Source organism: Hemiscyllium ocellatum, chromosome 29 (genome assembly GCF_020745735.1).
Source record: "Hemiscyllium ocellatum isolate sHemOce1 chromosome 29, sHemOce1.pat.X.cur, whole genome shotgun sequence".
Taxonomy (NCBI): Eukaryota; Metazoa; Chordata; class Chondrichthyes; order Orectolobiformes; family Hemiscylliidae; genus Hemiscyllium; species Hemiscyllium ocellatum.
In genome coordinates, this window is record NC_083429.1 from 56,511,338 (window position 1) to 56,538,939 (window position 27,602).

At 42.5% G+C, this 27,602-nt stretch overlaps 1 protein-coding gene across 2 annotated transcripts in view; it reads left to right on the forward strand.

The window, feature by feature from the left end:
• Nucleotides 1–27,602, forward strand: part of LOC132829722 (rho guanine nucleotide exchange factor 12-like) — a 134,676-nt gene that overhangs the window by 95,245 nt on the left and 11,829 nt on the right. For both annotated transcript variants that reach the window (XM_060847093.1, XM_060847094.1), the window contains 4 exons: nucleotides 1,643–1,730; nucleotides 22,546–22,626; nucleotides 23,487–23,584; nucleotides 24,164–24,412. In XM_060847093.1, the coding sequence (XP_060703076.1) occupies nucleotides 1,643–1,730; nucleotides 22,546–22,626; nucleotides 23,487–23,584; nucleotides 24,164–24,412 (516 nt within the window). The remainder of the gene's footprint in view (nucleotides 1–1,642; nucleotides 1,731–22,545; nucleotides 22,627–23,486; nucleotides 23,585–24,163; nucleotides 24,413–27,602) is intronic.

Sequence of the window (27,602 nt, forward strand, 5' to 3'; positions counted from 1 at the left end):
AAAATCCTTAACATTTAATTTAAGGTGAAACAGGCCAAGGGTTGAATGACCTTCTGTTTCAGTGTGGCCACCTTCATGAACCAGTGACTTCTCCCTCCTTTTGTCAGTGAGAGTCAGAGAGATGTACAGCGTGGAAACGGACCCTTCGGTCCAACCCCGTCCATGCCGACCAGATATCCCAACCCAATCTAGTCCCACCTGCCAGGACCTGGCCCATATCTCTCCAAACCCTTCCTATTCATATACCCATCCAAATGCCTCTTTAAATATTGCAATTGTACCAGCCTCCACCACTTCCTCTGGAAGCTCAATCCATACACGTTCCACTCTCTGCGTGAAAAAATTGCCCCTTAGGTCTCTTTTATATCTTTCCCCTCTCACCCTAAACCTATGCTCTCTAGTTCTGGACTCCCCGACCCCCAGGGCAAAGACTTTGTCTATTTATCCTATTTGTGCCCCTCATAATTTTGTAAGTCTGTATAAGGTCATCCCTCAGCCTCCAACGCTCCAGGGAAAACAGCCCCAGCCTGTTCAGCCTCTCCCTATAGCTCAGATCCTCCAACCCTGGCAACATCCTTGTAAATCGTTTATGAATCCTTTCAAGTTTCACAACATCTTTCCGATAGGAAGGAGATCAGAATTGCACGCAATATTCCAACAGTGGCCTAACCAATGTCCTGTACAGCCGCAACATGACCTTCCACTCCTGTACTCAATACTCTGACCAATAAAGGAAAACAAACCGAACATCGCCTTCACTATTCTATCTACTTGCGACTCCACTTTCAAGGAGCTATGAACCTGCACTCCAAGGTCTCTTTGTTCAGCAACACTAGGACCTTACCATTAAGTGTATAAGTCCTGCTAAGATTTGCTTTCCCGAAATGCAGCACCTCGCATTTATCTGAATTAAACTCCACCTGCCACCTCTCAGCCCACTGGCCCATCTGGTCCAGATCTTGTTGTAATCTGAGGTAATCCCCTTCACTGTCCACTACACCTCCAATTTTGGAGTCATCTGCAAACTTACTAACTGTATCTCTTAGATTAGACTTACAGTGTGGAAACAGGCCCTTCGGCCCAACAAGTCCACACCGACCCGCCGAAGCGAAACCCACCCATACCCCTACATTTACCCCTTACCTAACACTACGGGCAATTTAGCATGGCCAATTCACCTGACCCGCACATCTTTGGACTGTGGGAGGAAACCGGAGCACCCGGAGGAAACCCACGCAGACACGGGGAGAACGTGCAAACTCCACACAGTCAGTCACCTGAGTCGGGAAATGAACCCGGGTCTCAGGTGCTGTGAGGCAGCAGTGCTAACCACTGTGCCACCGTGCCGCCCACCTTATGCTCGCATCCAAATCATTTATGTAAATGACAAAAAGTAGTGGACCCAGCACCGATCCTTGTGGCACTCCACTGGTCACAGGCCTCCAGCTGAAAAACAACCCTCCACCACCACCCTCTGTCTTCTACCTTTGAGCCAGTTCTGTATCCAAATGGCTAGTTCTCCCTGTATTCCATGAGATGTAACCTTGCTAAGCTTCACATTCTGGTACAAGAATTGGCGAGGGCAAACTGAGAAATGTTTACTGGTTACTTGTTTGCTGACATTTTCTCTTGTCTATTACAGATAATAAGGCTTTCTTTGTCATCTCCACATCAACTGATGGTGCACAGATCTATGAACTGGTAGCCCAGACAGTCTCTGAACGAAAAACGTAAGCATGTAGCATAGTTGCAAACTTGAAATTTTTGTATTCCAAAACATTGGTTGTACAAAAGCAGTCCATGCCCCAATGCAAGTAGCATTTGTACCATGTAAGTACCAGGCAATACTACTTCCAGCAAGAGAGAATTGAATCACCATCCCTTAACATGTAATGGTACCATCATCACTGAATTCCCTACTAGCAACATCCTAGGGGTTACTGTTGACCAGATACTGAACTGTGAACTAGCCATATAAATGATGTGGAGGCGCAAGTGTGGGACTGGGGTGGACAAAGTTTAAAATCACACAACACCAGGTTATAGTCCAACAGTTTTATTTGGAAGCACTAGCTTTCGGAGCCCTGCTTCTTCATCAGTTAGCTGTGGAGCAGGATCATAACACACAGAATTTATAGCAACACATCACAGTGTCATGCAACTGAAACGATATTTTGAACAAACCTAGATTGCTGTTAAGTCTCAACTTTTAGAATGAGTTGCAGCTTTGGGTTCATTAAAATGTAAATTTCAGAACTTCTTTCAAGTCACATTGATAACTTAAGGTTTTATTTTTTAAAAGTGATATTTCAGTTCAGATAGTACTTTGAAGGTGTGAGGTTAGAGTCTGTATGTATTCCAATCTTGAGTCAGACTGGTTCTCTTTCCAAAATAGGAATTTATAAAATGTCATATGGATTGATTGTATGGATTGAATTTTACGATACCCACCAGGGCAAAGCAGCCCACTTGTTTGGCACCATAATCATAAACATTCAGACCTTTCACCATCAAGGCTTAGTGAGCAGCAATATGCACTATCTACATGATGTACTGATGTTCAAGGCTCCTTAGCACCTTCTAAACCCATCATTACTATCTTCTAGAAGGACAAGGGCAGCAGAGACATGGGAACACCACCATTGACCAGTTCCATCCAAACCTGGAAGTTTATTGTCATTCCTTCAGAGTTGCAGGGTCAAAATCCTGGAATTTTCTCCCTAATGGCATTGTGGTTCTACCTACAGCACATGGAGTGCAGCGATTCAAAAAGGCAGCTCACCACTGCCTTCTGAAAGGCAGCTAGGGATAGACCATAAATACTGGGCCAGTCGGTGATGTTCATGTTCCTTCACTGTATCTTTAAAAAGTCGAGAAATGACATTCTACCTATTATGAAAAATTAAAATGAAACTTCCTGAACAGTGAGGTCTTGAGTCATATGGAACAGACCTAATGGGATGCTGTGATGTCTTGAATATAGAAACAAGCAAAAGATGTGGATTTTATGCAGAATACTGGTTAGACTGTTTTGAGTCTTGTATGACGTTCTGAGACCCCTATTTTGGAAAGTCCATTAGACTACTGAAAGGTCAAGCAGGTATTCTTCAGAACTTAAAAGTTCTCTGAAAGTGGAGTCACAAATAGACAGGGCAATGAAAAAGGCTTTTGGCACACTGGCGTTCATCAGTCAGGGAACTGAGAATAGAAGTTGCGAAGCTATGTTGCAATTATACAGGATGTTGGTGAGGTTGCACTTGGAATATTGTGTTCAGTTTTGGTCACCTTGCTATAGGATGTTATTAAGAGTGCAGAAGAAATTTACAAAGGCGTTGCCAGGACTCCTTGTCTGGGTTATAGGGAGAGGTTGGACAAGGTAGGACTTTTTTCTTGAGAGCAAAGGAGACTGAGGAGGCATCTTATAGAAGCGTATAAGATCATGATTGGCATGGATAGGGTAAATGTACTCAGTCTTTTTCCCAGGGTTGGGGAATTCAGGACGAGAGGGCATCAGTTTTAAGGTCAGAGGGGAAAGAATAAAAGGAAACCTGAGGCAACTTTTTTAGACCGAGGATGGTACGCATATGGAATGAGCTGCCAGTGGAAGTGGTTGAGGCAAGTACATTAACAGAGTCATAGAGATGTACAGCACGGAAACAGATCCTTTGGTCCAACTTGTCCATGTCAACCAGATATCTCAACCCAATTTAGTCTCATTTGTCAGCACTTGGCCCATATCCCTGTAAACCCTTCCTATTCATATACCCATCTAGATGCCTTTTAAATGTCATAATTGTACAGCCTCCACTACTTCAACTGGCAGGTCATTCCATAGAGGCACCAGACTTTGCGTGAAAAGGTTGCCCCTTAGGTCTCTTTTATATCTTTCCCCTCTCGCCCTAAACCTATGCCCTCTAGTTCCGGACTCCCCTACTCCAGGTAAAAGACTTTGTCTATTTACCCTATTCATCTCCCTCATGATTTTATAAACCTCTATAAGGTCACCCCTCAGCCTCCGACGCTCCAGGAAAAACTGCCCCAGCCTGTTCAGCCTTTCCCTGTAACTCAAATCGACCAACCCTAGACAATACATGGATAGGAAAGGCTGACAAGGATATAGGCCAAGTGCAGGGAAGTTGGGTTGCGTGCATAGACACTTCGGTCGGCATAAACCAATTTGGGGCGAAGGGTCTGTCTCCATGCTGTAGGACTCTGACTCTGACTCTGAGTGATTGGGGTGTAAATGACTTTTTTTTTAACTGGATTTCAATATTAGTGGGAATCTAATTGATCTCATTAAAATGTAGAAAGATGTTGAGAGCCAACATAAAGATTGGTTTTCTGATCAGTGAATCAATAGTCAGGTGGAAATCATTTGGTTATTGCTCAAGGCGAAAGTGGAAGAATTTTAGAGAAAACACAGTACGGGAAGTCCCCAGGTTATGAACAAGTTCTGTTTTTTCCGCTGTTTAAGTCGAATTTGTATGTAAGTCGGAACAGATACGTAAAATAATGTTGAAATAAGAAGCTGGAGGTTGGTTCGTAAATCTGGCATTCGTAATCCCAGGACTTCTGTACTTTACAAAAGTGACTTTTGTAATATTGTGACTGAATTGTTTTAAAGCTAATTGGAGTAGTGTTCTAACTCAGAGTATGGATACAAGGAGAAGACAAGAAATTTTAACTCTGCTATAACGCTTCAGTTAATCCTCAAACTAGTATAGTATGAAACCAATTAGTCTTGAACCTATTCATTATTCAGACTTTGGATGATCTATAAACTATCTCCACATTGCTGTCTTTTTTTCCATATCCTTTTTGTTAACAGAAATCTGTCAACTCTGGTTAAAATTAACAATTGGTTCAGCAGTATTTCCACTTGCTGCAGTGTGTTTTAAATTTGTGATGTCCATCACATGTCCGTCTTTGCAAATTTCATTCCTGAAAGTTCTGGTTGTAATGTTTAGCCTATGCTCCATAGTTCCAGACCTAGTCAGTGGGAATGGTTTCTAGTCCTCTAAAGGATTCCATTAGCCTTTCTGATGTGTTTCTGTACTTCATAACATTTTAATGATTCCAGTTTTCTGGATCTGTGTGGTGTTTGTAAACATCTAGGGAACAGTTCACTTTGGATCTTGGTCTTGTGAAATGCACAGAGCTGTGTTGCCTGCCCAGTGCCAGGACTTGGGAAGTCTTCTCAACTCTAGAGAGAAATTTGGAGTGGGAGTGAGGAGGATCAGTGGTCATGTTCCATGTAGATAGCAGCAGCATAGGCAGAACAAGGAAAAAGGTTCTGCTTAGAAAGTATGATGAACTAGGCATTAAGTTGAAAAGTAGAACCTCCCTGGGTTATTACTTAAGCCATGTACATTGGTGCAGGGTACATAAATTTAGGGATATTAACATGTGGCTCAAAGATGGTGTAGGAGAAATGGGTATCTATTTGTTGACCATTTGTATGATCCCTGGAAAAAGCGAAGACTGTACAATTGGGACATGGGTACCTGAATCATACTGGAACAGAGTAATGAGGGAATTAGTGTTTTAAGCTAAATGGTGGGGGGGGAAGGGATCAAATATGGAAAGATGTGTTATATCCAAGTGTAGAAATAGAGGATAATTAATATTGGCAGGAAGGAGCAGAGACAAAAATAAACCTAGGTATACACCAACAGTCAAGACGCAAAGTTACAAAGGTGACATAAAAGACAAAACTAAAGGGTCCATATCTGAGTGTGTATTACATTCAAAACAAAGTAAATGAGTTGGTAACATCGTAAATAAATAAGATATGATAGCTTATGGAGACATGGTTTCATGATGTCAAGGATTGGATCCTGAAGTTTGTGGGATCTATGACATTGAAGAAAAATGGAAATGAGAAGGATGGGTGACCTTGTTAGAACATGGAACATTACAGCGCAGTACAGGCTCTTTAGCCCACAATGTTGTGCCTACCTGTGAAATGAATCTGAAGCCCATCTAACCTATTCCAATATCATCCATATTTTTATCCAGTAACCATTTAAATGCCCTTAACGTTGACGAGTCTACTACTGTTGGAAGTATGGCGTTCCACACCTTTACTACGCTCTGAGTAAAGAATAAACCTCTAACATCTGTCTTATATCTATCACCCCTCAATTTAAAGCCATGTCCCCTCGTGCTTGCCATTACCATCCAAGGAAAAAGGCTGTCATTGTTCATGCTATCTAACCCTCTGATCATTTTGCATGCCTCTATTAAGTCACCTTTCAACCTTCTCTCTAACGAAAACAGCCTCAAGTCCCTCAGCCTTTCCTCATAAGACCTTCCTTTCATACCAGGCAACATCCGAGTAACTCTCCTCTCAACTCTTTCCAGTGCTTCCACCTCCTTCCTATAATGCGGTGACCAGAACACTACGCAATACTCCAGATGCGGCCGCACCAGAGCTTTGTGCAGCTGCAACCTGACCTCGTGTTTCCGAACCTCAGTCTGTCTACCAATAAAAACTAACACACCATATTCCTCCTTAACAAGCCTATCAACCTGGGTGGCAACTTTCAGGGATCTATGTACATGGACACAGAGATCTCTCTGCTGTTCTACACTACCAAGAGTCTTACCATTAGCCCAGTACTCTGTATTCCTGTTACTCCTTCCAAAGTGAATCACCTCTCACGTTTCCACATTAAACTCCATTTGCCAGCTCTGCAGCTTATCCATGTCCCTCTGTAACTTGCAACATTCAGCACTATCCACAGTGCCTCTGACCTTAGTAATATATGCAAATTTACTAACCTAGCCTTCTACACCTTCATCCAGGTCATTTATAAAAATGACAAGGCAGTGGCCCCAAAACAGACCCTTGTGGTACACCACTACTAACTGAACCCCAGGATGAACATTTCCCACCAACCACCACTCTGTCTTCTTACAACTAGCCAATTTCTGATCCAAACTGCTAAATCACCCTCAATCCCATGTCTCCATATTTTGTGCAATGGCCTAACGTGGGCAGCCTTATCAAATGCTTTACTGAAATCCATATATGCTACATTAGCCACTTTATCCTCATTCACCTGTTTGGTCACCTGAAAGAATTCAGTAAGGTTTGTGAGGCACAATTGGCCCTTCACAAAATTGTGTTGACTATCTTTAATCAAATTCATCCTTTCTAGATGATTATAAATCCTACCTCTTATAATCCTTTCCAACATTTTTTCCATAACTGAAGTAAGGCTCACTGGTCTATAATTTCCAGGGTTGTCTCTACTCCCCTTCTTAAACAAGGAAACAACATTTGCTGTCCTGCAATCTTCTATTCCTGTCGACAATGACGACGTAAAGATCAAAGCCAAAGGCTCTACGATCTCCTCTCTGGCTTCCCAGAGAATCCTCTGATAAATCCCATCCAGCACAGGGGATTTACCTATTTTCACACTTTCCAGAATTGCTAACACCACGTCCTTGTGAACCTCAATCCTGAATAGTCTAGTGGCCTGTTTCTCAGTATTCTCTTCGACAACATTTGTCTTGTTCCTGTAAGAATACTGATGAAAAATATTAATTTGGACCTCTCCTATCTCCTCTGACTCCACACACAACTTCTCAGTACTGTCCTTGACAGGCCCTCATTTTACTGTAGTCATTCTTTTATTCCTGACGTATCTAAAGAAAGCTTTAGGGTTTTCCTTGATTCTATGTGCCAAAGACGTCTCCTCCTAGCTCCTCTTAGCTCTTTCCTGTCTAACTTGTAACTCTCAAGCGCCCTAACTGAGCCTTCACACATCACCTTTGCATAAGCCTTCTCCTTCCTCTTGACAAGAGATTCAACTTCTTTAGTAAACCATGGCCCTCTGGCTCGACCACTTCCTCCCTGCCCTGACAGGTACATAATTATCAAGTACATGCAGTAGCTGTTCCTTGAACAAGCTCCATATTTCAATTGTGTCCACCCCTGCAGTTTTCTTCCTCATCCTGTGCATCCTAAATCTTGCTTAATCGCATCATAATTGTCTTTTGCCCAGTTATAATTCTTGCCCTGCTATATATATATTTATCTCTTTCCATCGCGAAGGTAAACATAACCGAATTATGGTCACTATCACCAAAGTGCTCACCTACCTCCAAATCTAACACCTGGCTGGGTTACCAAATCCAGTGTGGCCTCGCCCCTTGTTGACCTGTCTATACACTGTGTCAGGAGATCTCCTGCACACATTAGATGGGTCAGGCTATTGTCCAAAGTAGTTGAACCAGGAAAGTTAATGTCCCCCATAACAACTATCCTGTTACTTTTGCTCCTATCCAGAATATCTTTGCAATCCTTTCCTCTACATCTATGGAACTTTGCGGATGCCTACAGAAAACTCCCATGGGGGTTTCTCTCTTTTCCTGTTTCTAACTGCAGCCCATATTACTTCAGTAGATGTGTCTTCAGATGTCCTTTCCGCCACCGTAAAATTGTCCTTGACTAATAATGCCAAACCTCCCCCTTTTTTTTAACCACCTTTCCTGTTCACACTGAAACATCTAAATCCTGGAACCTGCAATAACCATTCCTGCCCCTGCTCTAATCATGTCTCCAAAATGGCCACAACATCAAAGACCCAGGTACCAACCCAATTTGCAAGTTCACCCACCTTCCGGATGCTCCTGGTGTTGATGTAGACACACTTCAAATAGACTCCTAGACACTCCTGTGACTTTGAACCTTATTCATGACCTCATTACTCTCAACCTCGTTTAATCTTCCGAAAGAACATCAGCAAATTTCACAACCCCCCAGCCCCCGTCCGGATATTGGTACCCCTCTGGTTCAGTTGAAGGCCATCCCATTTGTAGAGGTCCCACCAACCCCAGGATGAGCACCAATTATCCAGGTATCTGAATCCCTCCCTCCCACACCATCCCTGTAGCCACGTGTTCAACTGCTGTCTCTTCCTATTTCTCACCTCGCTATCACGTGGCACTGGTAACAACTCTATTTGTTCTAGCTCTGAACTTCCACCCTATGAGGACCATGACTTGTACTGCTCTCCATCCCCCTTAAGGATCCCAAAAACGTGATCTGAGACATCTCAGATCCTGGCATCTGGGAGGCAGCACACCAACTGCAAGTCTCTTGTTCCCACAGAATCTCCTACCTGTTCCTCTAACTATGGAATACCCAATGACTAATGCTGTACTCCTCTTCCCCCTTCCCTTCTGAGCAAGAGGGGATGGACTCTGTGCCAGAGATGTGTAACCTATTCCTGGTTAATTAAGGAATGACATTGGTAATATAGTTGAGGATGGTTCAGGAGATGAGGATGTACTATCAGTTCAGGTGATGACGAAGAATTAGTTAAAAAAAGTCACTACTGGGATTGGTCTACAGACCATTCCTGATGAACAGCTTATGCCCGAAACATCAATTCTCTTGCTCCTCGGATGCTGCCTGACCTGCTGTGCTTTTCCAGCACCATACTCTCGACTCTGATATCCAGCATCTGCAGTCCTCACTTTCTACTACTTGGTCTACAGACCCCTGGACTGTAATTACAATATAGGATATACCCATACAAGAAGAAATATTGGATGCTTGCAATAAAGGGATGGTCAATAATCATGGGTGACTTTAACCTACGTACAGACTAGATAATTCAAATTGGCAGTAATAGTTTGGAATTCATAGAATGCATTTGCGAGAGTTTCTTAAGAGCAGCACTTTTTGGAATTGACAAGACAGCAGGTTATATTAAACTTGGTATTGTGTAGTAAGACAGGATTAATTAGTCCCCTCCGAGCTAATGGGAGCAAAAGCCATGATGTGATTGCATTTTACATCCAGTTTGAAAGGGAGAAAATCAGCTCTATGCCTAGTAATTTAAATCTAAATGAGGGCAGCTATGAGTATGAAAATTTGAGCTAGCTGAAGTGAACTGGAATACAAAAACAGGATACCACTATCAGGGAATAGATCAATTAGAGACACAACAGATATTATGGGGAATATTTTAGAATGCTGTAAATACCAAGAATAAATAAATAAATTTCTAAAGGGAGAACGCACCATTTGTAGATATCTAAACAAATTATGGTAAGCGTCAGATTTCAGAAGAAAGCTTATTGCACAAAGGTGGTCAGATCAGATGATTTGTCAAAATATAAAGACGTTAGTCAAGAGAAAGATATTACTATGACAGAAAATGGGCTAGAACTGTCAAAGTGTATAGCAAGTGTTTTTACATGTATTTAAAAACGAAAACAAGTAAAATGAGTGTTGGCCCTGTAAAGACTGCGAATGGCTGTTAATATTAGTTAATAAGGAAATGGATGAACATCAAACAGAGAGCAGTACGCACAATACAGGCCCTTCAGCCCTCGATGTTGCGCTGACCTTTTATCCTACTGTAAGATCAGACTAACCTACATATCCTTCATTGTACTAGCTTCCATGTGCCTATCCAAGAGTCACTTAAATGTCCCTTATGTATTTGCCGCTACTACCACTGCTGACAGTGCACCCACTACTCTGTGTAAAGAACTGATCTCTGACATCTCCCCCAAACCTTTCTCCCCCCACCTTAAAATTATGCCCCTTTGTGATAGTCGTTTCTGCCATGGGGAAAAAGTCTCTGACTATTCACTGTCTATGCCCCTTATCATCTTGTACTACTAAATCAAGTCACTTCTTATCCTCCTTCGCTCCAATGAGAAAAGGTCTAGCTCCCTCAAGGCATGCCCTCCAGTCCAGGCAGCATCCTGGTAAATCTCCTCTGCACCCTCTCTAAAGCTTCCACATCCTCCTCATAATGAGGCAACCAGAACTGAACGCAATATTCTAAGTTTAATCTAACCAGGGCTCTGTAGAGCTGTAGTATAACCTTGCAGTTCTTAACTCAATCCCACTGCTAATGAAAGGCAACACACCATATGGTGCCTTAACAATCCCATCAATTTGGGTGGCAACTTTGAGGGATCTATGGATGTGGACCCCAAGATCCCTCTGTTCTTCCACACTGCCTTTAGCCCTGTATTCTTGATTCAAATTCAACCTTCCAAAATGAATCACTTCAAACTTTTTTCCAGGTTGAACTCCATCTGCCACTTATCAACCCAGCTCTGCATTCTATCAAAGTCCTGTTGCAACCAACAACAGCCCTCCACAATATCCACAACTCGGTCAACCTTCACGTCATTGGCAAACATCCTCACCCATCCTTCACTTCCCCTCCAAATCATTTATAAAAATCACAAAGAGCAGTGGTCCCAGAAGCGATCCCTGTGGAACATCGCTGGTCACCAAGCTCCAGGCCCTCTGACTCAATATGTTGTCTCTGCTTTATTTCTGTCTGGGCACATGCTGCCAGGCCCCTGGTCAGTCTGAATGAACCAATATTTTGATGTATCTTCACTATTGTGGGTGCAGAAAGATGCCAGTAATATCTATAAATCAAAAGATTGAAGAGAATCAGGAATGTAGTGCAATTACAATCATGAGGCAAATGGCATTAAGCAAGCAAATGCCTGTTGACAGGTGAATTTTGTCTTAGATTCAGGAAAGGTTCTGTTGGACTGTAAGGAACCTTCCACTCAAGAATGGTGATGGAAAAATGGGAAACTATAGCCTGGTTAAGTTGCTGTCTGTCATGGATTTTTAGAAGGCTTCCAGTGAAGTCTCGCAAAAGATTAATGTGTAAACATAAAGTGTGGAATCGCAGAGTGGTGGAGATAGATAGAAAACTGATTGGATTTTAATGTGGATAAATGTGAGGTTATCAACTTCAAGATAAAAAACAGGAAGGTGGATTATTTTCTGGTTATAATTTGGGAGAGGGGAATGCGCGATGAGACCTGGGTGTTCTTGTAGACCAGTCAGTGCAAGTAAGCGTGCAGTTGCAGCAGGGCAAAGAAGGTAAATGCAACGTTGGCCTTCATAGCGAAAGGATTTCAGTACAGGAGCAGGGATGACTCCTTGTAATTATGCAAGGCCTTGGTGAGACCCCGCCTGGGGTGTTGTGTGCAATTTTGATCCCCTTATCTGAGGAAGGATGCTCTTGCTATAGAGGGAATGCAGCAAATGTTTATCAGACAGGGCTGGTATATGAAGAGAGATTGAATCGGTTTTGATTCAGTTCTGTTCTGTGGAATTTAGAAGAATGAGGGCATCTCTGAAACGTATAAAATTTAACAGCATGTTGCACAGAATAGATGCAGGAATGATGTTCCCAATGACTAGGAGTCCAGAGGCAGGGGTGACCATCCTAAGGATATGTGGTAAACATTTAGTATTGAGATGAAGAACAATCTTTTCAGCCAGAGTGGTGATCCTGTGGAATTCACTACTGCAGAAAGCATCTGAGGCCAAAACATTCTGATTTCATGGAGCAATTGGATATAGCACTGAGGGCAAAAGGGTCAAAGTTTTCAATTGAGGGGTGACTGATTTTATTAAGGTCACATGTTTTAGCTAGAGGAGATTGGAAGTAGATACTTCTAGGTAAATCTACGTCAGAGGAGTGGGATGCATTCAAGAAGGAAGTAGGGAAGGTACAGGGCCAACATCTTCCACTAAAGACAAAAAGGTAGCACCAACAAATCCTGTGAGCACTGCATATCAAGGGATGTACAGGATTCGATAAAGACAAAAAGGGAGGCCTATGGCTGACTGAGGGCTCAACAGCAGAATCCCTAGAGGAATGTAGATGTGCAGGAGGAGATTTAGAAGGGAAATTAAGAGAACAAAACGGGGGCTTGAAAGAATGATGGCAGGTAAAGAAAAGGAAAATCCCAAGTATTTTACATTAAAGTAAAAGGATAACTAGGGAAAGAAGAGGGCCATGAAGGGTCTATTTTGTGCATGGAGTCAGCCCAAATTTCTAAATGAATACTTTGTGTCTGTGTTCACTAGTGAGCGGGACGCTATGGGTGTAGAAATCAGGGTGAAGGACTGGGATATACTTAAATTTACATATATAGTGATGAGGTTCTGATTGGTTTGGCAGTGTAAAAAGTAGATAACTTTCCTGGGCTGTATAATGTTTGCCAGGTTATTGAGCAAGACAAGGAAGGAAACAGAGGCATTGGCAATAATTTTCACTTGCAGGATAGGTGCCAGAGGACTGGAGGACACCTAGTGTGGTATTGTTATTCAAGGAGGGAAGGAAAGGATAAACCAGGAACCTACAGGCTGGTCCGTTAGAAACAATTCTGAGGAACAGAATTAATCTGCATTTGGAGAGGCCGGGATTAATCGGGAACAGTCAATATGGTTCTGCTAAGGAGAGATCATATCTGACCAACTTGATTGAATTTCTCAGAGGTAACCAGGTGTTTGGATGAGGGCAATGCTTTAGATGTAGTGTGCTTGAACTTCATGACTTTTAATAAAGTCTCACTTGGGAGACTAATAACAAAGGTAAGAGTTGATGGAATCCAAGGAAATTTGACTGGTTGTTTCCACCATGGGGCCAATTCTGTATCAGGAGAGTAATGGTCAAGGGCTGGGGGTAATGGTCAAGGGCTGTTTCTTGTGACTAGAAGGCTATATCAAGTCGGGTTCTGCAGGGTTCAGTCTTGGGGTCCTTGCTGTTTGTGATATAGTGAAAGTTCTATTAACTTGATATCTGTGAGACAGGCTTGTGCTAACTGATCGAATACTCCATCACTGTTACACTTTATTTGCAGCAAAAATCCCTTAATAATGCAACTTTGCCTTAAGTTACACTTACCAACAGAGATCCTTCTCACTTACACCCTTGGCTAGCCACTCTGACATCACGAAGGTGGTGATAATACAGTAAACCTCTTGTATTTTGTGTATCTAGTATTTGGTGGTTTATGGAGGGAGCCAATTCAGAAGTGTCGGTTAAAACAAAAATTTGCTGTGTATATAAATGGGGGTCATAGAATTCCTACAGTGTGAAAAGAGGCCATATGACCCATCGAGTCTGCACCAATCCTCCAAAGAGTATCCCACCCAGACCCCTACCTTATCCCTGTAACCTTAGATTTCCCATGGCTAATTCACTGAGCCTAGATATTCATTAACACTATAGGGAAATTTACTATGGCTAGTCCACCTCATCTGCACATCTTTGGACTGTGGAAGGAAACTTTTGGAAAGGGTTCAGAGGAGATTTACTAAGATGTTGCCTGGTAAGGAGGCAAGGTCTTACAAGAAAAGTTTGAGGGACTTGAGGCTGTTTTTGTTAGAAAGGAGGTTGAGAGGTGACTTAATTGAAGTATATAAGATAATCAGAGGGTTAGAAAAGGTGGACAGTGTGAGTCTCTTTCCTTGGATGGTGATGGCTAGTACAAGGGGACTTCGCTTTAAATTGAGGGGTGATAGATATAGGACAGAAGTCAGAGGTAGTTTCTTTACTCAGAGTAGTAGGGGCATGGAGCACACTTCCTTCATTTATATGGTCATTGAATGAGCATATGGATGAAAATGGAATAGTGCAGGTTAGATAGCTTCAGGTTGGTTCCATAGGTTGGGGCAACATCGAGGGCCGAAGGGCCTGCATTGCGCTCTAGTGTTCTATGTTCTATAAACCGGAGCACCCTGAGGAAACCCATGCAGACACATGGAGAATGTGCAAAGTCCACGCTAACAGTCAACCGAGGCTGAAATGGAACCGGGTCTCTTGTGCTGTGAGGTAACACTGCTAGCCACTGAGCCACCATGGCATTCTACAGTTGTAAATCTACAAGCTAAACTCCTCTCTGTAGAAGTGTAAACCCTTTTCAGTATCTCCCAGTTTCAGTTTTCTGCCTCCATGCATTTTGTGTTTGGACTCGGGAATAAGATTTCAACCGAGAACTTTGTGTTTAAAAGGCTAGGGTGAGTGCGCAATAATCTAGTAGATGGAGTATAATGTGAGAAAATATGAAGTTGTTTGCTAATTTTTTTTTTGACCTGCCAAAGCAGAGTACAGGCTGTTTTTCCTTTGTATATGCATCCAAAAACTGAAAAGATCTAAAAACAAAATAGTCTTTTTCCAAAGGGCCATCACAGAGAAGTGGTAAGTGGAGCAACAAATGGAGACAAAGAATAATAAGTGCAGAGATAATGAAAAGAAGTTTACAGATAGCTTCATGTGTTTGATAAAGTTAATGTGAATCCCTTCCCCAGTAGATCAGGGTACAATATTTTGCTTTTGGCTGTGAGAGCGCTAGTAAAAGATTTTAATGGGTAAGGAAAATGTATCTGAAAACTGAAAATATCCTTCATCCGAAAAGCAATTGATCCTGAGATTTTTGGATAAAAGATTCCTGACTGATATTATTTAAACAGAGAGTAACTGGAATTCTGAGGTGCAGAAGGATCTTCGTGTTCTGGTGCATGAGTTATAAAGTTAGTATTCTGGTACAGCATGTATTCAAGAAGGCTTATGGGATGCTACCCTTGAACATCAAAGAAATTGAACATAAAAGTAAGAGTGTTATGCTTCAGTTATAGAGGGTCATTCAGAATCTTTAAACTTCAATCAGGTTACAGCTCCCTCTTCTGAAATCCTGTGGAAATAACCCCAATCTGTACAACCTCAGATGGTGAGGCAACATCAATATTATTGAAGTTCAGAGTTCAAGGTGAATTTTAAATGTGTGTAGTTTTCATTTCCTTATTTAAGGACTGATGTAAATGCATTGGAGGTGGTTCACAAGAGGTTTACTAGATGGAAACCAGGAATGAGCTGGTTGGCTTATGACAGAAAGTTGGACAGACTGGTTTTATTTAGACTGCACTTTCAAATTGTGAGGAGTGACTTGATTAAACTGTACAAGATCCTGAAGAGTCTTGAAAACATGGATCTGAAGTTTCCTTTTGTGGATCAGTCCAGACAAAATTAAAAATCTAGACAGTTTGGGAAGAAATTGTTTTACTCAAAGGGTTGTATGTTTTTGTAACACTGCCTCTGAAGGCAGTAGTGGTGAGCTGATTGAGAATTAATAAGATCAAGATGGTTAGATGCATATTGGACAGGAGGATCCACCATTATTGGGGTGGATGGAAATGTTCAGTTCGAAACAAGCTGATCAGCCATGAATGGTGGAGCAGGCTTGAGAGGCTAATTCATAAAGAGTCGTAGAGATGTACAGCATGGAAAGAAACCCTTCGGTCCAAATCATCCATGCTGACCAGATATCCCAACCTAATCTAGTCCCATTTGCCAGAACTTGGCCCATATTCCTCTAAATCCTTCCCATTCATATACCCATCCAGATGCCTTTCAAATGCTGTAATTGTACCAGCCTCCTCCACTTCCTCTGGCAGCTCATTCCAAACACGCACCATCAGACAGGGTGGTTGCACCAACACTAAGCAGGAAAAAGGCAGGGAACATCCTCTACACAAATGAAAGGAGAGCCCTCGAAGGACTCAAAGACAGTAACATTATAATCCTACAAAGGGGGCATAATGGTCCTCCTAAACAGAACACAATACATTGAAAAGGTGAACTCACTGCTTGCAGATACTGACACTTACCAACAAGTGGTGATAGTTGCAACTCCACAGCTCAAATTCCACAGCTACATTGAAGGAACTTTTAAATCGGGCAAAATTAACAAGGCAGATCTCCTAAAACTGAAACCTGATGGATCCAACACACCTCGCTTCTACAGATTACCTCAGATACACAAACCAGGCGTACCCCCCCTAAACTCAGACCAATAGTCTCACTCCCTGGCACACCTACATACAGACTAGCAAAGGAACTCCACCGTAAACTGAAATATTTTGTCGAAGACTCCTGCCACTCCACCCGAGAATTCCTGAATGTCATCAAAAACACCAAAATAGGAGGATGAACTACTGGTATCCCTTCACGTAACAGCCTTATTCACATCAATTAACATCAGCCCGGCTAAAGAAACACTGACTCCACTACTAGATGAACCAAAGACACAAATACCAGACAGCACCAACTCCATCAAAAAGGAAAAAATCCTCAAGCTAATAGACCTGTGCCTCACTACCCAATTTACCTTCAATTACAAGACTTTCAAACAAATCAACAGGATACCCATGGTATCACCAATATCCGGATTCTTAGAAAAAAAACTAACGCAGAGACTCGAATGAACAGCCCTCGCCATGAAACAACCCGAGCTTTTGGTCCGCTATGTGGATGTCGCTTTTGTCATCACAAAATGGGAACAAATTAGAGGAAACCTACAACATCTACAACATCCTTACTGGCATAAACTTCACCAAAGAGGAAGAGAACAACAATAGATTCCCCTTCCTAGATGTCACAGTGGAACGGACAGTTAATGGAGAACTGCAGACCAGTGTCTACAGGAAAGCAACACACAGACCAGATATTGCTAGGCGGAGTGGCGTGCCCCTATAATCTGGCGACTCAGAAGCTAAGGTTCTGGGTTGCTGCGGACTATGCCGATCACGCTGTCCTCACTAAGCTGGGCATCGATATGGTGTCCCCAGAGGAATCCGGGATCACCCGGTCGGGTAAAGAGGGGTGAATCGGCCCAGGTGGGAAATGGAGCAGGTCAAAGCCCCCATGCCCATCAATAGTCGGATCCTGCCTGTAAATAGACGTTGCAGTGCAGCCTGGTTAACACAGTGAAACATCGTCTTTTCTTAAAAAAAAACTACTCTTGACATTTTGGGGCGGTACATTGGTTAGCACTGCTGCCTCACAGTGCCAGAGACCCGGGTTCAATTCCCGCCTCAGGCAACTTTCTATGTGGAGTTGGCACATTCTCCCCGTGTCTGCATGGGTTCTTCCGGCTGCTCCGGTTTCCTCCCATGGTCCAAAAATGTGCAGGTTAGCTGAATTGGCCATGCTAAATTGCCCATAGTGTTAGGTGAAGAGGTAACTGTAGGAGAATGGGTCTGGGTGGGTTGCTGTTCAGAGGGTTGTGTGGGCTTGTTGGGTCGAAGGGCCTGTTCCACGCTGTATGTAATCTAATCTACCGGAGCAATCATCCCAACACCCACAAACAGAGTTGCTTCAGGACATTATGTAAATGAATTGAATTGAATTTACTGTCACGTGTACTGAGGCACAGTGAAAAGCTTTGTCTTGTGAGCAATGCAGGCAGATCAGGGTTAAATAGTATAGATAGTAAATACTAGGTAAATAGCGGCAAAAACAAAAACACAAGTACAGGCGAACGTGAAGAGTTTGAGTGTCCATTAAGTGTTCTGATGTAGGGTAGCAACTGTTTCGAAACCAGCTGTTTCATGTGTTCAGGCTGCTGTACCTTCTCCCTGATGGTCGAGGTTGTAGAAAAATATGGCCAGGGTGGGATAGATCTTTGAGAATGCTGGCAGCCTTTCCTTGACAGTGGGCCTGGCAGATGGATTGTAGAGATGGGAGGTTGGCCTTTGTGATTGTCCGGGCCGAGTTCACCACTCTCTGTAACTGTCTCTAATCTTGAATGGTACAGTTGCCATACCAGGTCATGATACATCCAGATAGGATGCTCTCAATGGTGCACCTATAAAAGTTGCCAAGGTCGTGCCGAATTTCCTCAGCTGCCTGAGGAAGAAGTGACATTTGGCCTTTGTAATCTGTGTGTCCACATGAAAAGTCCAAGAGAGCTTGTTGTGGATAACCACTCCCAGGAGCTTGACACTCTCCACTCGTTCCACCTCTGCGCTGTTAATATATGTGTGTGTGTGTTGGGGGGGGGGCATGAGTAACATTGAGTTTCTTGGTTTTGTCACATTGAGAATGGCTGGGTTGTTCTCGGTGCACCATTTTTCCAGGTCTTCTACCTTGCATCTGTAGTCTGTTTCTTCACCATGTGCGATTCGACTGAATATGGTGGTGTCATCAGCGAATTTGTAAACGGGCCACAACGCACTGCAGCACCCAGGAACTACGAACGGCAGAAGAAAAATACCTATACAGCGTATTCAAGAACAATGGGTACCCAACAAGCATAGGCTGCCGAACAACAAACCCAAACAAGTAGACACAATACACCCAGAAACTCTAGCCACGTTACTATACATCAAAGAAATCTCAGAGATGACTGCCAGACTACTCTCAACCCTTGGCATCATGGTAGCCCACAAACCTGCCAACACACTGAAACAGTTACTGCTGAACCTAAAGCACTCTATACCAACAACCAGCAAAACAAATGTCTTTTTCAAAATACCCTGCAAGGACTGTAACAAACATTTCATTGGACAAACAGGCAGAAAACATCAGGATACATGAACTCAACTAGCCACCAAAAGACAGGACCCACTATCACTAGTATCCTTACACGCAGATGAAGAAGGACACCACTTCGACTGGGACAACACATCCGTCCTAGGACAAGCTAAGTGGAGACACACGGAAATTCCTCAAGGCCTGGCATTCAAACTGGAACTCCATCAATAAACACTTTGATTTAGACCCCATTTACCAATCTTTGAGAAAAAGAACCAGAAATGGTATCACCCTCCTTAACAGACCAAGACACACAACTAGAAAGTAGGACAGAACACCATCGCTTTACCGGAGGCTCACTGATGATGTTACCCAGCATGGTGATGAAACATCTGAGAACAAACCTTCCAGCTCAATGAACAAGTTTACAACTTGAACCTCAACCTGAGCTATAAATATTCTCGAAAGTTGCAAGCAGCATCCTCTGTGTATAAAGGTTGCCCCTTAAGTCCCTTTTTAAATTTTTTTTCACTCCCCTTAAACCTATACGCTCTAGTTCTGGACTCTTCCCCCCCCCCCCCCACCCCCAGGAAAAAGACATTGTTTATTTATTCTATCCATGCCCTTCATGGTTTTATAAACCTCAAAAGGTCACCCCTCAGCCTCCGATGTTCCAGGGAAAACAGCCCCAGCCTATTCAGCCTCTCCCTATAGCTCAAACCTTCCAACCCTGGCAACATCCTTGTAAATCTTTTCTGAACCCTTTCAAGTTTCACAACATCCTTCCAATAGGAAGGAGACCAGAATTGTACGCGATATTCCAAGTGGCCTAACCAATGTCCTGTACAGCCGCAACATGACCTCTCAACACTGATACTCAATTCTCTGACCAATAAAGGAAAACATACCAAAACCTCCTTCACTATCCTATCTACTTGCGACTGCACTTTCACAGAACTATGAACCTGCACTCCAAGGTCTCTTTGTTCAAAAACACTCCCCGGGACCTTACCATTAAGTGTATGAGTCCTGCTCTGATTTGCTTTTCCAAAATGCAGAACCTCGCATTTATCTAAATTAAACTCCGTCTGTCACTTCTCAGCCTATTGGCCCATCTGACCAAGATCCCATTGTACTCTGAGGTCACCTTCGCTGTCCACTACACCTCCAGTTTTGGTGACATCTGCAAACTTACTAACTGTACCTCTTATGCTCACATCCAAATCATTTATGTAAATGACAAAAAGCTGTGGACCCAGCACCGATCCTTATGGCACTCCATTGATCACAGGCCTCCAGTCTGAAAAGCAACCATCCAACACCATCCTCTGTCTTCTACCTTGAACCAATTCTCTATCCAAATGGCTAGTTCTCCCTGTATTCCGTGCGATCTGACCTTACAAACCAGTCTACCATGAGAAATCTTATTGATTGCCTCCCTGAATTCCATATAGATCACAGCCACCATTCAGCCCTCATCAATCCTCAATGAGCTTTTTGAAGTAGTAACGATCAAGTTCATGAGACATGATTTCCCACATACAAACTATGCTGACTATACCTAATCAGTCCTTGCCTTTCCAAATACATGTAAATCCTGTCCCTCAGGATTCCCTCAAGCAACTTGCCCACCACCAATGTCAGGCTCACCAGTCTATATTCCCTGGCTTGTCCTTACCACCTTTCTTAAACAGTCGCACCACACTAGCCAACCTGTAATCTTCTAACACTTCAACTGTGACTATCAATGATACAAACATCTCAGCAAGTGGCCCAGCAATCATTTCCCTCGCTTCCCACAGAGTTCAAGGGCACACCTGATCAGGTGCTGGGGATGTCACTATCTATTTCGCCACATTCTATATCTTCCATGTCCTTGTCCACAGTAAACACTGATGTAAAATACTTGCTCAGTATCTCCCCCATCTCCTGCGGCTCCACACGTAAACTGCCTTGCTAATCTTGGAGCAGCCCTGTTCTATCCCTAGTTACCCTCTTGTCCTTAATGTATTTATAAAATCCCTTTGGATTCTCCTTAACCTATTTGCCAAAGCTATCTTATGTCTCCTTTTTGCCCTCCTGATTTCCCTCTTCAGTATATTCCTACTGCCTTTATACTCCTCTAAGGATTCACTCAATCTCTGCTGTCTATACCTGACATATGCTTCCTTCTTTTTCTTAACCAAACCCTCAATTTATCTAGTCATCCAGCATTCCCTACACCAACCAGCCTTTCCTTTCATCCTCACAGGAGTATACTGTCTCTGGATTCTCATTATCTCATTTCTGAAGACTTCCCATTTTCCAGCCATCCCTTTACCTGCAAACATCTGCCCCCATCAGTTTTTTTGAAAGTTCTTGCCTAATACGTCAAAATTGTCCTTCCTCCAATTTAGAACTTCAACTTTTAGATCTGGTCTGTCCTTTTCCATCACTTTTTTAAAACTAATAGAATTATGGTTTCTGGCCCCAAAGTGCTCCCCTACTGACACTTCAGTCACCTGCCCTGCCTTATTTCCCAAGAGTAGGTCAAGTTTTGCACCTTCTCTAGTAGGTACATCCACATATGACTCAGAAAATCTTCCTGTACATACATAACACATTCATCTCCATCTAAACACTTAACGCTATGGCAGTCCCAGTTTATATTTGGAAAGCTAAAATCCCCTACCATAACCCCCATATTATTGGTACAGATAACTGAAATCTCCTTACAAATTTGTTTCTCAATTTCCTGCTGACTATTAGGGGATCAATAATACAATCCCAATAAGATGATCATCCCTTTCTTATTTCTCAATTCCACCCAAATAACTTCCCTGGATGTATTCCCAGGAATATCCTTCCTAAGTACAGCAGTAATGCTATCCCTTATCAGAAACACCATTCCCCTCCTCTCTTGCCTCCCCCTTTCTATCCTTCCTATACCATTTGTATTCTGGAATATTTAAGCTGCCAGTCCTGTCCATCCCTGAACCATGTTTCTGTAATTGCTATGATATCCTAGTCTCAAACTCAGGGCATGGTTATGAATGTATCTGCTACCCTGTTGGGCCTCTTGCATTGAAATAAATATGCTTGTATATAAAACATAGTGGTACATATAGGGGCCTCTGGGACTAATGACCTTGTATTATAGAATTTAAATTAATTGAAAATGGGAAAGTTATTCCTTTTTGCTGTAAACATTTTTTAGCATTTGCAAGAAGGATTTTAGGTGAGTATATAAGCAGTTCAAGATTTTGAAACATTATAAATGTCGGGACGGAATCCCCAGCAGCATCTAGTAGAGAAGTGAATATTTCAAAAACTAAAAAGGGTAAGCATGGTCAGTACTGTTGTTATTTGGTTAAAAGCAGTATTATTGAAGTTCAGCGTTTGAGGTGCACTTTTAAAATGCTGTTGGGTAAGTGATCTTTGCCTGTTGAATTTACAGGTGGCAGTATTTAATCACACAGACATCAGGATCAATTAAACCTCCAAGCCACCATGTGATCCCTGAGCCAGCAGTTACTGAGTAAGTAATTCAGTCATATTGAATTACATTGATACTAACTTTTCAAAGAGAAATTGGTAAATCTTGATAAATATGTAAGCACAATAGGCATGTACAGGTACAGCTATTACCTAACTGCTGCTAAGGACAGGGCAAATGTGTGGAGTAGGTGTATCTTGGTGTAGAGCTTAAGTTTTGTTAATATCATGGTAACAAAGGCCAGTTGCCTCCTTGCATTCCAGAATGACACTTGGTCCATTGACTGAGTTCTGTGCAGTGTAACCAGAAATAGTTTTGTGATTCTACAATTGTGCAAAAGCAAATATTTGGTTTTAAATAGATGTTGCCAGTCGAAGCAGACTCAAGGAATCGTTGTTGATTTCTTGTCTATTATTGAATCTACTTCTCTTACCTCCCAGAACCATATTTCTCCAATTCTGGTGTCTTGTGCCTCCTTTTGTCTTCACCTCCCTGCCAGTGATCATGCTTTCAATTACCTAGAGTCCACGTTGGAAAAGCTCAACAGATCTGGCAGTATCTATAAAGAGAAAAATAAAAGTTAATGTTTCAAGTCCAGTGAATTTGTATGAGAACTGTTCTGTCTACAGATGTTGCCTACTGAGTTTCTCTAGCACTTGGTTTTTATTTCAGGTTTCCATCATCTGCAGTTCTTTGCTTTTATCTCTCACTAAAACAGGTCAACTTTTTTTTAAAAACACATCTTTCGGTAGCGCTCCTCAGACACTGTTTGCTGATTAAACTGTATGAAGTGTCCAGGATGATCTTTTGCATAGTATACCTGGGGGATGGTCTTTTAAAAATGGGGCTATGATGGTCCCAGATTGTTCCCTAATAAATGTAACGGTCAGGTATTTCCACAGAGGTGAGCAAGAAGACGAGGAGAATCTGAGCACGCTGCAGCAAAGTGGATCAGGCAAAGTTTTGGGAAGAATGTTCGGCAGCAGTGAATCTCCACAAGGTATCAATATCCATCATAGGTTAATATATTAACAGTGTTGTAGGTGACTAGGTGCACAGGTATTTTGAAGTGTATATGACAAACCTCTCGGTACCTTCTTTCTGCAAAGGAAACCGACTGAACTAATTTGTTTTGTGTTTAAATGCGTTGAGTCCATGAGAAAATGAATCATCTAACATTCACTTTTCTGAGAGCATCTGATCATGTGGTTTGTCTGTAATTGTGAAAAATGCAATTGTAGGAAGACGAGATGGAGCAGCTTCTGCCTGTGTATCCTTCAAACTGGAAGTTATATTGATTCTTATGGCATTTACGTTCAAGTGGTAGCAACTTGTGATTGTAGTGAGGCAGGTCTCCTCACAGGAGTGTATGTGACATGAATGCTCAATGGCTCTTCTACATAACCCGTATGAATATCGCACTTTAGTTGTAGCAAGTACTTGACTTACATGATACAGGATTGTGTGTGCGCGTATTTACAGGTGGTCATACATAGAAAATGCTAGTGCAAGTTAAAGCAGAAAAAAAAATGTCCTGCCATTTTGAGGGGTCTTGAGTAATTGCCAGTCTGCATTGCAGGTAAAGAGATGTCATCTGGGACTGAAGATACTCTGAATCTCTCTGTGTCAAGCCAGCAGAAACCTCATGTGGTCCCCTCTATGCAAGGGACAGATGAGCAGAACAGACCCACGATGGAGTACGCCAGCCTCCGCAGATCAACTGATCAAAGGCTACCCCACAGAAACACTGAGCCACGCTATTCAAGCCAGGGTCAGTCTTCAGGCTCACTGCAGTTCTATTCCCAAGCAGAGGCTGCACTAAGAAACCGTAAGTGAACACCACACACTGTGTATCATGTGTAAATGGCAAGATGCTCCTTAGGGTCACAGTGGGCCTTTTCAGTGCTGGTCAACACAGACAGCATTATTGGTGTGTAATTGAGGGCTTTCGGCGAGTTTTGTTCTCAGCTAATGCTCATCCACACGGTAATGGTAGGATTCTGAGAAGTGTAGGGCAATGGAGGAACAATACATGCCCACCGATCCCTGAAGTAGCAGAGGAGGTAGGTCAAGGAGGCAAGCGAGATACTTTCTAATCAGAGAGGTTATTCCAGAACTGTAAAAACACTAATTAGTCCACAGCGAGAGTTCTGTTTCTGGTTCAGCTAGTAAAATGTGATGACATGGAGAAGGTGTAGAGAAAATTGTCTCTTGTCAATTGGAAGAAGGAGGTTTATGTTGGGATGAGACATGAAGGCTCTGTTAGGGCACTTGAGAGTTACAAGTTTGCCAGGAAAACCTAAAGACAGAGCTGAGAAGAACCAGGAGGGGATATGAAAAGTCGTTGGCAGACAGAATCTCTGTGTAAATCAATAAAAGAATGACTAGAATAAGATTAGAGCGAGTCAAGGACAATAGTGGGATGTTGTGCGTGGAGTCAGGAGATAGGGGAAGCACTAAAAGAATATTTTTCCTCAGTACTCACACTGGAAAAAGACAATGTTGTCAAGGAGAATATTGAGATCTAGACTAGGTGGGATTGAGGTTCACAAGGAGGAGGTGTTAGCAATTCTGGAGAGTGTGAAAATAGTTAAGGTTCCTGGACTGGATGGGATTTATCTGAGGATTATCTGGGAAACCAAGGAGGAGATTTCAGAGCTTTTGGCTTTGATCTTTTTGTCGTCATTGTCTACAGTAGTAGTGCCAGAAGACTGGAGGATAGCAAATGTTGCCCCCTTGTTCAAGGAGTAGAGACAACCTGGTAATTACAGACCAGTGAGCCTTCTGGTTGTGGGTAAAAGGTTATAAGAGGTAGGATTTGTGATCCTCTAGAGAGGAATAAGTTGATTAGGGATAGTCAACAGGATTTTGTGAAGAGTAGGTCGTGCCTCACAAACGTTTGAGTTCTTTGAGAAGATGGCCAAATAGGTAGATCAAGGTAAAGTGGTTGATGTGGTGTATATGGATTTCAGTAAGGCATTTGATAAGGTTCCCCATGGTAAGCTATTGCATAAAATATAGAGGTGTGGGATTGAGGGTGACTTAGTGGTTTGGATCAGGAATTAGCTAGCTGAAAGAAGAGAGGATGGTGGTTGATGGAGAATGTTCATTCTGGAGTTCAGTTACCAGTGGTGTACTGCAAGGATTTGTTTTGGGTCCACTGTTGTTTGTCATTTTTATAAATTATCTGGATGAGGGCGTGGAAGAAAGGGTTAGTAAATTTGCGGATGACACTAAGGTCGGTGGAGTTGTGGACAGTGCTGAAGGATGTTGCAGGTTACAGAGGGACATAAATAAGCTGCAGACCTGGGCTGAGATCGCAAATGGAGTTTAATGTGGAAAAGTGAGGTGATTCACTCTGGAAGGAGCAACAGGAATAGAGACTACTGGGCTATTGGTAAGATTCTTGGTAATGTAGATGAGCAGAGATCTCTGTGTCCATATACATAGATCCCTGAAAGTTGCCATCCAGGTTGATAGGGCTGTTAAGAAGGTTTTTATTTGTAGAGAGATTGAGTTTCAGAGCCAGATGTCATGCTGCAGCTGTACAAAAATCTGGGGCGGCCATACTTGGAGTATTGTGTACTGTTTTGGTCACCACATTATAGGAAGGGTGGGGAAGCTTTGGAAAGGGTTCAGAGGAAAGTTACCAGGATATTGCCTGGTATGGAGGGAAAGTTTTACGAGGAAAGGCTGAGGTACTTGAGGCTGTTTTTATTAGAGAGAAGATGGTTGAGAGGTGACTTAATTGAGACATAGAAGATATTCAGAGGGTTAGATAGGGTGGGAAATGAGAGCCTTTTTCCTTGGATGGTGATGGCTAGTATTAGGGGACATAGCTTTAAATTGAGGGGTGATAGATATAGGACAGATGTCAGAGATAGTTTATTTACTCAGAGTAGTAGGGTCATGGAACGTAATGCCTGCAACAGTGGTAGACTTGCCAACTTTAAAGGCATTTAAATGGTCATTGGATAAACATATGGATGAAAATGGAATAGTGTAAGATAGATCGGCTTCAGATTGGTTTCACAGGTTGGTGCAACATCGAGGGCCGAAGGGCTTGTACAGCGCTGTAGTGTTTTATGTTGTAAATTTGGTGAATTCTAGTGATGTGAAAAGATTAGATTATCTTGGAAAAAGGATGGTAAAGGGAGAGTTGAATGAGATGTGGAGAAAGTGGGCTTGTTGTCCTTGAAGCTGAGGACATTGAGGTGACCTCATTGACATATTCAAAATTATTAAAGACTTTGACAGGGTAAAGAAGGATATTGTGCTTCCACTGGTTGATATGTCAATAACTAGTGGGTCACAATATCAAGAGTGTCAGCGGGAGAGCTAGGAGTGAGTTGAGGAGAAGCTTCCTTACTCAGTTGTTAGGATTTGGAATGTGCTGTATGCAAGAGTGATCGAGGCAAATTACGTTTGATTTTTCAAAAGAACTTGGATATACATTTGAAAGTAATTAATTTTGACAGCTACAGAAATAGGGCTGGAGAATAGGACTAGCTGAGGAGTTCTTTTGGAATGACAATACGATACAATCGGTTAAATGGCCTCCCGTACTGTAAAATTCTATAAGATGTGGGCCCTGGAGAGCAGGTTGGAAGGATTATTTCCATTAGCGGAGAGGTCTGTCACCAGGATACTTAGATTGAAAGTAAGTGGTCAAAGGCTTAGAAGAATGGAGAGGTGAGTTTTCACCCAAAGGGTTGTGCAGTCTGGAACACTCAACCTGAAATGATGACAGACCATAAGGTATAGGAACAGAATTTGGCTATTCAGCCCATCGACTCTGCTCCATCATTCAATCAAGGCTGATACGTTTCTCAACCTCATTCTCCTACCTTTTCTGTGAAACCTACGATCTCCTAATTAATCAAGAACCTAGCTATCTAATGTTTTAAATTAACTCAATGACTTCGTTACCACAGAGAGCTGTGCAGGCTAAGTCCACATTTTCACCAACATGCCAGAAGAAGTCCCTCCTCATCTCCATTCTGAAGGCTCATCATTTC